At 47.0% G+C, this 11668-nt stretch overlaps 1 protein-coding gene across 1 annotated transcript in view; it reads right to left on the bottom strand.

Moving 5' to 3' along the window:
- LOC134289517 (uncharacterized) overlaps positions 1–4116 on the bottom strand; it is a 31626-nt gene extending 27510 nt beyond the window's left edge. The window contains exon 1 of the mRNA XM_062855405.1: positions 2568–4116. Within this exon, the coding sequence (XP_062711389.1) occupies positions 2568–3872 (1305 nt within the window). The 5' untranslated portion in view covers positions 3873–4116. The remainder of the gene's footprint in view (positions 1–2567) is intronic.
- Positions 4117–11668: the final 7552 nt, after the last annotated feature.

Here is an 11668-nt window from a genome sequence, read left to right as displayed (position 1 = left end):
AAACTCACTTTTATTGGCGTTTCGGACATTTTTGTGTTTTACAATTTGTTTGGAGCTTAAAAATGACTAAACCTGTAACTAGATTGCATTTATACTTCTCATGGTTCACTTGGCAACATACAACATGGTAAAATATGTGCAAAAATGTACTAATTCACACAAAACAGTAAACTTTGAACGCTATTTAAAAAAAAATCATCAAATATCATGTCGGTGAAAAAAATTTACCTGAAAGCTTATGCATTTTTTAGGTGATCGCCGATGAAAAAACTTGCCCGAACTTGCCCGACTGCAAGAACGTCCTATATACATTTTGCGTGATTTTCAGGAACTTTCTATGAAAAATCACTGCATATTTTGTTTTTTCCAACTAATTTATTTTACATATGTTTTATTTTAGTATTTTTTATTATTATAACTCGAAAACGGACATTAAATTTGTTTACAAACGTAATTTAATAAAAAAAAACTCGATTTTAGGTAGGTATTTTATAAAACGACTAATATCTCAAGAACAGTAGGCTTTGGAAATTTGACGTCTTCGGCAAACTTTTTTAGCATAAATAGCCGAACAACTTTGCCGAAGACACCATACCGCTAAAATGAAAGATGGCCAAAATGGCTTATAGGACTTTTATGCGAATAACGTAAGAAAAATATGCTACCGTTCAGAATATCGACCTTGTTCATAGAAATATTTTCTCTGAAGACACCAAGCGGTATCTCGACATCTCGACGAGCTAGAGGTTTTTTCCGTGTATTTTCAATCCTGCCCCAGTGTGCGGCCCTTGGGTGGGTAAATTATACTCTGTGTTGTATATTCACTAACTTTTCACGCTTTTCTGTTTGGTCACATGAGTAAGTGAGCCATTATTTCGGTAATGAACTCGAAAAGGAAGGGAGTGACCCATATTAAAGTGTATTACAAGTGGAAACTTTTCAGCCCGCAAACTTGAGTTTATGATGTGGTAGTTAGCTTACGAACTGTAATTGTCAGTTTTGGTGTGCAACAACGGAGTAAACGACCGTACTACGATATATAGCTTGTATTGAATTCAACTCTGAACTATAGCAAGTCAATGACGGCGCCGGCAACGTCCTTACGGTCAACGAGGATAGGAATGAATGTTAGTAAGAAAACCGTTATTATAAAGACCGTGTCCACGCACGGAATCCTCTTCAACGGCTCCTCCGCCTACAACGGCGGTGTGGACGTATTCGGGGTTTGATCACTGATATCGCGATAACTTGGCACTCTACAGGGGTTTCGGTTAGGCAAAGGAATTGGTACTTTACTGCGTCACTGTTACAAAAGCGTGTATTCAACTGGACGGTACATTGGGTGATCGCAAACTGAACTTTATTATTGCTAGGATGGGATGTGGTGCTCTATACAATTCAACGTGTGTTCAAGTTGTGTGTTGAAGTGAAATAACAAATTGTGTTGGTTGTTGGCCTTCACTCATTCATGGATATCTACTCTAATTGCGGTGGTCGCAACATACCGGCCACCATGAAGAATTTCATTTCATTTTTAGTCTAATGCAAGAGTGTACTTAAAACTAACAGAGTTCATGATATTACTATCTACGGTTGGCGGCGGATGCTGCCTTGATTGTCCTGGTTGATAGGAAATTCAGCTGAAGTACCCATGGAAGCTTCATTTTCGATGGGAAGCAAACAAACTTTCACAATCGGGCGGTCGAAGGCTGCGCCAACTCCGGACAACTTGGTCCAGAGGATGTGTAGGGATGAGTTTGGCTGGAACGCCGTTTCAACGGCTATTACCCACATCGTCTGGGAGCTACAGAGGAGGTGGCGCGTGGACTCGGAGAATGGCTAGTCCAGATGCAGTACAAGAGGTGGTCCAGGGGTTCGGAGTCGGCTTCGTAGGTCATACCGGTGCCCTGCGGTCGAGATCGACCCTTACAGCGATTAAGTGGCCGCGGAGAGGAAGTCCCGGTAGCGGTGCTGTCGTGGCGTCGGTCTACTGGGTTGGATCCAAGCCCGCGGTTGGAAAGGGGTCCCCGGCAAGGGTCGGGGCAGGTGGAGACCCTGCCGTGAGCAACCTACGGATGCATCTGATAGGGCCTGAAGGGTAGTGATACCCTTCCTTTGCGGGCAGGTCAGACCGGGTTGCATGTGGGCATCAGTTCTTGATGTCCGCTCAGCAGTAGGGCGCGGGCGGGGTTGACCCTGCCCGCCTTCCGAGGACAAAGGGAGTGGCGAGGACCACTCGGGAAACTGGCTAAGCGCCAGCATGCTACCGTGATGGACTCTCCAAAGCGAGTCATCGATGTTCGCTGCTGCAGGCTACGCAGCTAACCTTGTGGGTGCGATGTGCACTAGCCCCTCTCTGAAGCAATACCTTCTTGGTGGTTCCGGAGAGACGTAGGGTTTGGCGACCATAGGAATGGTTTAGTGGGTACGAGGAGAGAGTAGTCCTGGATTTTACTTTTGTTGTAGAAGACGGCCTGTCAGACCTACACTACCCTAACCTTCTGTTAGGGTGTCTGTTGAGCAGATTATCCCCCTATGGTTTAGAAGGAAAAAAAAAAAAAAAAGACTGCGCCAGATGCAAGTCTGACCTTTACCTCTCGGACCAATCCATCCGCGCCAGGATGTACCGAGTCGATTCGGCCTACGCTCCACTTGAGCGGAGGGAGATCATCGTCCTTTAAAAGAACCAGCTTGCCGACCAGTACGTTCGGCTGCCGGAAACAGTATTTCGTGCGTTGCTGCAGCTGGTGGAGATAGTCTGTCGACCAGGCCTTCCAAAATGTTTGGACCCTGCGTTGCATTTCCTGCCACAGCGAAAGCCGGTTGTTGGGCAGCTGGCACAGATCGGGTTCGGGAATCGCTTGAAGAGATGATCCGACCAGGAAATGCCCCGGTGTAAGGACGCCCATGTCGCTTGGATCCTCGGAGAGGGCCGTCAACGGTCGCGAGTTGAGACAGCCTTCGATCTCGCAAAGTACGGTGGTCATTGCTTCGGTTGACAGGGCTTCCAAGCCAACGACTCTTCGGAAGTGGTGTTTCATCGACTTAACTGCGGCCTCCCAGAGGCCGCCGAACGTAGGTGCGTTAGCAGGAATGAAGTTGAACTTAATGGCGGACTCAGCACAGAACGACGCCACCTTTTGTTTTTGCTGTTGGTCTTTGAGTTGCTTGCAGAGTTCTCGTAGCTCCCTGTCCGCGCCCTTGAAGTTGGTGGCATTGTCGCAGTACAAGGTGGCCGGCTTGCCTCGCCGGGCTACGAAACGTTTCAACGCGGCGAGAAAGGCGTCAGCGCAGAGGTCGCTGACCAGCTCGAGGTGCACGGCCTTCGTGACCATACAGACGAAGACGGCGGCATATGATCGAACCGGTGAAATCGGCTTTGTTCGGCGTAAGGGGACCTTCAACCAGACGGGTCCGCAGGAATCGACACCGGTGTTGAGGAACGCTCGAGCCGGAGTGACTCGAACCTTCGGAAGCTGGCCCATCAACTGGTGTTCCGTTTGGGGCTGGACGCGGTAGCAGCGCAAGCAGGAATTGACATGCCGCCGTGCCAAGTTACGGAGATGCAGAGGCCAAAATTGCTCACGAATGTGTGCTATCATCGCACGAGGACCCGCGTGTAGGAGTTGCTTATGCACAACATCTATGAGCAGTGACGTCAGTGGGTGTGATTCTGGTAGAAGTATTGGATGCTTTTGGGTGAACGGATACGAGGAATGGTTCAACCGGTCACCGACACGGAGTAGACCATCGTGGATGAACGGATACAAGGTTATGAGTGGAGATTTCTTGAGATCCGTTTCCCGACCAGACCGGACAGCCGAGATTTCGTGGCTGAAGCAGTCCTCTTGTACGACCTTCACGAGGGCCATCAGCGCTTGATGGAGTTCATCTGCGGAGAGGAACGGTACAACTTACAAGTCTGTTCGATTAATCTTGGCCCGACAGTGCCGTACGAAACGTCGGCAGTATGCGACGATACGGATGAGTCTGGTCAGCGACGAGAAGCGAGTGAACAGAGTATAATCGGGTGCTTCAACTGACTGTGTGACAGCTGCAAGCGTAGTAACTTTCTCCTCAAGGACTTCAGGATGGAATTCGTGAAAACTTGTAATCGGAAACATGCTTGGCCATTCTGCAGCATCAGATGATAGCCAAGGTGGACCCTTCCACCAGAGGGCGACGTTGTTCAATTCGTTAGGATCAGTACTTCGCGAGATGAGATCTGCCGGGTTTTCCAAACCGGCGACGTGATTCCAGGTTCCTCATTCTGTTAGACGTTGAACCTCCGCTATCCGATTGGCCACTAACGTGTTGTTGTAGTTCGCCGGTGAGTTGTGGAGCCAGTGCAGCGTGATGGAGGAATCAGACCAAAAGTAGGCATTAATGGCGATATTGAGACTGGATGCAACATTTTGGTATAATTTGCTGAGCAGCACAGCAGAGCAGAGCTCTAGTCGTGGAATTGAGAGGGTTTGGAGAGGAGCTACTCAGGATTTGGCAGTAAGGAGACGGGTTACGGTGATACCATCAGTGCCGGTATTTCTAATGTAGACGCAAGCACCGTAAGCGTGCTGAGATGCATCGCAGAAGCCATGTAGTTGGATACTTGCTCCAGCACCGGGTGCCTTAACCAGGCGAGGAATGGATAATCTCTCCAGCGCTGCCAATCCAAGTCTGTAGTCCTCCCATTCGATGCTGAGAGGGGTGGAAAGCGGTTCGTCCCAGTCCAGGTTCGTCTTCCAAAGTTGTTGGACGAACATTTTCGCCCTGATGACCACTGGTCCGAGAATGCCCAAAGGGTCAAACAGCTTGAACATCTCGGAGACCACGATCCGCTTGGTGATAGGACGACCGATGGCCAGTTCCGGGGTTTTGAACCGGAATGTATCAGATTCAGGATGCCACAGGAGTCCAAGAGTGCTGAAGGAGCCTTGGATGTCGTCAACCGCCACAATCGGAGATTATCTTTTAGGTTGTCCGGGATGTGAGACAGCACTTCAGGTGAGTTAGAAGACCATTTCCGAAGTTCAAACCCTGCGGACCCCAGAATGTTTTGAACGCCGGAGCACAGCTGAACTGCACCTTCTACTGTATCGGAACCACTGAGGAAGTCGTCCACATAGAAGTCTTTGCCGATCTTCGCTGGAATGTCGTCATCATGTTCTGATTGGTCGTAAGATAGTTGCTGAAGACATCGTGTTGCTAAGTACGGAGCACTGGCTGTGCCGTAGGTCACCGTGGTGAGTTCGTAGGGTTGAACTGCGGTTCCCGCCTCGCATTGCCAGAATGTGCGGCTCCGTGGTCGTGCGACTAGGGTCACCAAGCTCTTAGTCGCATCGTGCTGAGGAGTGCGGGTTCGATTCCCGCCGCAGCTGTCAGGAAAAGTTTTCGGCTGTGCCACTGGGCGTTGCATGCTAGTCCGTTGTCTAGTGTCGTGCTTCCTTCAAAGAGCGAAAAGCTCACTGGAAGCATTGAACGTGTCCGTGTCTTTAATATACGTTGCAGGTGTCGATCTTCAGGGTGCACCCAAATTTGGCGGTACATCTTGGTGATATCCGCTACTAGAGCTATCTCGTTAATGCGGAATCGGACTACAATGGAGTATAAGGTGTCCTGCACGGTTGGTCCAATCATGAGGCAATCATTCAGCGAAATTCCCGTAGAAGACTTGCTGGATCCATCGAACACAACTCTGCACTTCGTGGTAGTGCTGCTTGGCTTAATCACAGCGTGATGCGGAAGATAGAACGAATGGAGATTGGCAGGATCTTGTAACGAATCTACGGGAGCCATATGACCAAGGAGGATGTACTCAGTCAAGAAGTCAACGTTTTGAGCGTTCAGCTCTGGATTCTTGACCAACCGGCGCTGCATCCAGTGGAATCGACGAAGAGCTCCAGCCTTGGAGTCGCCGAGTTGACTCAAGATGCCTTCCCTCATGGGTAGGCGGACAACGAATCGACCTGACTCGTCACGGGTGGTTGATTCGGCAAAATACCGTTCACAAGCTAATTCCTCTTTGGAGAGACCTCGGCTGGTAGGACAGCTTTCGACTTCCCAGAATCGAGACAACTGCTTGTCGAGGTCATCATTAGTGCAAAGCAGAGCGACCCAACCGAGCACAGTACGTTGGAGAATCGGCTGACTCGCTGAAGAACCGGCTACGACAAGTAGTTGACCCTCTCGCAAAAGACTGAAGAAAAGCTGAGCTCCGATTACCATGTCGATTCGTTGTGGCGTCGCAAAGTCTGGATCTGCTAAGACCACAGTGGAAGGAAGATCCCAGTCAAGATATCGATCTTCCTCCCAGGCAGGTCATTGGTGATCTTGGAGAGAATGCTGAATGTTAGCGTGTTCGAGTAGTTGGAGTCAATGGAATTGAAAATGGCAACGGTGCTCTGGTGACTGTTGACGGTGGATCCGCCCATACCGGCGATAACGGCAGCATGTTTTCGCCGGTTCAATCCCAGAAGCTGAACGATCCTTTCGGTGATGAAATTAGATTCCGAGCACGAGTCCAACAGGGTTCGAACGAATGTAGATCTTCCAGATGGGCCATGGACCTTTACCACGGCTGTGGACAGCAAAACGGTTGAATAACTTGTCTTTGACGAACTCGCGGCAGCCAGCGCGTTGAAAGTGGGCTGCTGGGTAGCGGACGTGGTGATGGAGCCAGATGGAGTGGGAACTGATAGTAATGCTGGGATCACTGACTCATCGTGGCTGCTGAAGGTGGATTGATGACTGCGAACTGGTAGATTTGCTTGTGGTTGGGTGGAACGATCGTTGGGGGAGGGTGGATGGAACAATGTGTGATGCTTTTCGTTACATCTCCGACAAGGCTTGGACGAGCATTCGCGGCTGAGATGAATGGACGACAGGCAGTTCCAGCACAACTTTTTCTTCCGGCTTCTGCCTCAGTTCCATTCGTTTGAAAACCTCACAATCATAAATGCGGTGGGGTTGATAGCACACAATGCAAATGGTGGTTTTCGGTGGAGCCGATTTCGAAACAGCCGCGGCGTGAGCCACAGAGAGGCGAGGTTGCTCCTTGACAGTGGAAGGTACACTGTCCAGTGAAAGTATGATCCGGGATTGCTCTTTCAGAAAGGTGATCAACTCCGTGTATGTCGGGATTTTCTTCTTGTCGTCGCTCGTTGACCTCTCCCATTCCCTCAGGATGCTTTGATTCAACCGACGAACGTCGGCAAATCGATTTTCGGTAGTCGGACGACAGACGAAGGAACATGAGGGTTAACAGCTTTAACGGGTCTGTGTAAAGTGCGGAAGTCGCGCAGCCTGTAGTACGTCTCCTCCATATAACTGCGATTGTTGATGAACGTAGCCTTCGTCTCAGCCTTCTCATCCATCAACAACTCTACTTCGATAGATACGCTTTCATAGCTATCATACAATTGGTCCAATCTCATTAACCTAGACTCGATTTTGCCTTGATCTACTTCAGCATCGTAGTTCTCGATGAAGGTTTCGATGGTCTTGATTGCGTCCAGAGTCACGCTCATCAGTTTTAAACGCTCTCGAAGTGCCATTTTGCTGCCTCAGAACGCCACGCAACAACAAGAGCCACCAGCAACCACCACAACCGAAGCAAATTTCAAAAAAACGATGCCAACTCACTTCACCACTCCGAAATTCTAAAAAGTTGACTACTCTAGAATTGCGTACTCACCGAAACCACGCTGACCCAATGTACGCAAGCCTTACTGACGATGGCTCTGGTTCTGACGCCCAAACCTGCAAAAGCGATGGCACAGGTTCTAACGACCAAACATGGAAACGGATGACCGAGTTTTAACGCCAAACCCTAGAAAACGGCAGCAGACGGTGCGGGTTTTGTCGACAAACCCGTAAAACGAATCCAAATCACAAGCGCTGTAAGCGCAGACGGTCACGGTTTTTCTACGTTTTGAACCACTGTGCACCAGCGCTGTTCACACGCTACAGTTTTTTTTGGTTCTATTGTCCAGTTTCTCGGTCACAGTTCACTGACCACTAGCGTTCAACACTTTGTCACTCGCGCAGCGAATTGATTTTTATACCATATTTTTACACACGGACAACGACGGGAAATCCAACTTTTCGTCCAACCAACTTCCACAGCAGAGCCCCAGCACTGAGCCAATTATCGTCGATCGATTTATCACCCACAGAGGATGATCAAACACGTACTATGTACAATGTTCGCAACGGTAGGGTCGTACATGCGACGACAATTAATTATCACTATAAGGCGCACTTGGTATCACTTAATCCGGCTCGAAGGACTATAAAGATGTCCACCCACGGAATCCTCTTCGACGGCTCCTACGCCTACAACGGCGGTGTGGACGTGTTCGGGTTTTGATCACTGATATCGCGATAGCTTGGCACTCTACAGGGGTTTCGGTTAGGCAAAGAAATTGGTACTTCACTGCGTCACTGTTACAAAAGCGTGTATTCAACCGGACGGTACATTATTGGGTCTAGTCTAGTCTAGTCTAGTCTACACATACACAGCCATTCATTGAAAGAATCCTGGAAAATGGTAGAATCGACTACTTCTACCATTTTTCTTGTCATTATCAATACTTGCAAGACATCGGAGATGTATTTCAAGTATTGAAGCGGCCAGGCCTACTGTGCAGCGTTAGGCCGGAACAAATCTCATTTTCTTCTTTTGTCACAATACTCGTTGGCTCGCTAAGGGGGAGGACAATAAATAATACATGTATTTGACGAAGAAATACCCAAACAATTCGGCAAAATTTATAAACTCATCGGATTTGTTTAGAAATTTTCTGTGCAACTCTAATTTCCCCTTAAAATGTTGAAATTTCTTGAATATTGTATTGGTGTCCCCCCTCAAAATGTTGAATTTCGACCAAAATTTTCCGAGGGGGCGGAACATGCGGACATAAGAGAAAATCGCAATTTGTGTCAGCCTTATTGAATACAATTGAACAGAACTATGGAACGGCGACATCTCGTCAGCCGCTCCGTATCGTATATGTAATAAATGTGAAGCAAAAACGTTGGGAGTGACGTGGCTAAGAAAGTTAATGTCACTCCGTTGGGGCTCCTCTTCTTCCTGGGATGGGACAAAGGTATTTATGGTATTAACCCCTTATGTCCTGGCTCGAAAGCCTAGGTTTAAGCGCCATTGCTCGCTCTCTGAAACGAGAAGAAAATATAACGATCCCTTCCCCGACTGGATTAAACACCCTGTATTATTAACCGACAAACTACTTAAAACCATAACTGTGAGTCTATTATGAAATCGGTAAAATTTCCACAATTTTATCTGAAATTTAGACAGTATTTTGTTATAAATACTTGGTAGGAATTCACATATAGAAACAGCTTCACCTAAATGGTATGGTATGGTGTAGATGCGTTGATCGATTAGAAATTAAACAGCAAAAATAATACATTACACACCACACCTTGCGCTGTCCATTTTTGTTTCGTTGACTAGCGTGATGCGCATAAGTTCCGATTGATCGTGCGCAAGCGGCACCGCATTATACAGGGTGTTGGGTTCCTTACCCAGAATATTTCAGGGGGTATTTCAGGATGATATTTGATGAAAAAAATTGTTCTACGCATATGGTCAAATCTCAACCATTACGGAGTTATTGAACTTTTCATGATTTTGACAATGCTTCCAATAAAATGGCTATAACATGAAAACGGTTAAACTTATTCAAGATCTCTTAGCACCGTTCGAAAGATTATGAAATTTGCTATTGAACGTCATCTTCGAACATGCAAGTTTTTGTTACTTACTCACTTTTTAAGAGCAAATAAGTGAAAAGTAAGTGGTTTTTTATCAGTTTTTGTCGATTTACTCGGAAAAATGCGTAATTAACTTATTTTTTTCCTTAGACAAAGTTGAGCGCCTTGAAATGCCCTACAATTCGTTCTTTGGCACCAAACTCCTAACTCTTGCCATTTTCCCGCAATTTTGATTTGAATGCACTGTTTTGCATCATAAATTTGCTTCAGCAAGTGCATCAGATATTAGCTCTCTTGACCCCACTGTGACTGCGAAACTAGCGTCATGTTTACTTCGCACACATGGCTACTTGATTCCCCGCGCCGAACAACAACAGCATGGCGCGCTGGCGCAGGAGTGAAAAGAACGACGCCGTTTTTGTAGCCCCAGTTGAATGCTTTTTGTAGTCCCAATGATTCTGGGAGCTCATGATAATTCCGGGAAGAGGGTTGGATTTTGGTAGACAGTAACTGGGACTATCAGCCTGAGAGGCTTGGTAAGGGTATCTTATTATTCCGGCATCGTCTTGGGGGATGGGAAACACCAGAATAAAACTGTTGTTGCCGATATCTGGAGGATCACGATGATTTTAATAGTGAGATGGTGATCCCAGAAGTAACCTTAATGGCTATAAAGTAACTTTACTCTAGCCTTGAGCGTATAGTACAGCACAATCTTTGTCGGTCTTGGACGCTGTTCCTCTTGTTTCCCCGAACGTTTAATTATTCTCAGGTCTGTTTCAACCACGTGTAACCAGCGCGTTCGCAGACGTCCATGTGGTCAGCGACCTGGTTTCATGCTGAATATTGTTTTCATTATTATTCTTTCTTTTGACATTCGCACTACGTGCCCAGCCCAGTGTAGTCTGCCGCAATTTATTCGTTTCAGAATAGTCCTTTTTGGCGAATTAGGTTGAGATTGATCGAAGTTTGCTGCTTTCTGCTCTTACTCATTCGCCAACAAATAGGTAAGAACAGGATTTAGCAACCTTTGCCATGTTAAATCTATCTCAACCAACATGACTATTATTCGCAGCACTTTGTGCTCTGTCTCTGTCTCTACTAGGGACCTTGTAGTTTTGGTCAAGCTTCGAAAGCAACAACGGCATACTCAATTAGGATTTCTGACTGATATTAACCCTAAAAGGGATACATTCATGGCCTCAGTTTCGTCACCACGCTGAGTGTGTTCCATCAAAGACGAGCTCTGAAAGGCGCCTGGGGTCCAATGGACCCCAGGTATCCCTTTTAGGGTTAAGATTTTGGGAGTAATTCCCCCAGAGATTTCCATAAGATTTTTTCCATCGATTCCTCCAAAATTACTTCGAAGATTCTTCTAGACTTCCTGCAGAGATTCCTCCAGGAACTTCTGCAGAGATTCCTCTAGGGATTCCTTTAAGAATTTCTCAAAGGACTCCAAAGGACCAGCGATTTCTCCAGGCATTACTACAGGAATTATTGCAAAATTTCCTCCAGGAATGCATTTAGGGATTCTTCCACAATTCCTCTAAAAGCTCCTCCAGGAATACCTCTAGGAATTCATCCAAGGATTCCTCCAGTAAATTCTTTAAGGATTTCAACGTGAGTTGCTTCAGAAGTTCCGGTAGTATTTCCTGCAGGGATTCCTTCAGAATTTCACTTACAGTTCCTCCACCAATTCCCTTATGGAATCCTCCTAAAATTCATCCAGGGACTTCTCCAGGAATTTTCGATTCCTCCAGGAATACCTGCATGAATTCTTCAAGAAATTTTCTTCCCGGGAATTCTTCAGAAATTTCTCTAAGGGCTCCTGCAAGGATTGCCCCAGAAATTCATCAGTGATTTTTCAGCAATTCCTACATTTAATTTCTCCAGTGATGCCTCCAGAGATTTAGTTATAATTCCTTCAGGC

This window comes from Aedes albopictus, chromosome 1 (assembly GCF_035046485.1).
Source record: "Aedes albopictus strain Foshan chromosome 1, AalbF5, whole genome shotgun sequence".
Classification (NCBI taxonomy): domain Eukaryota; kingdom Metazoa; phylum Arthropoda; class Insecta; order Diptera; family Culicidae; genus Aedes; species Aedes albopictus.
Note: the sequence above shows the minus strand (reverse complement) of the source record. Positions and strands in the feature narration are given on the sequence as shown.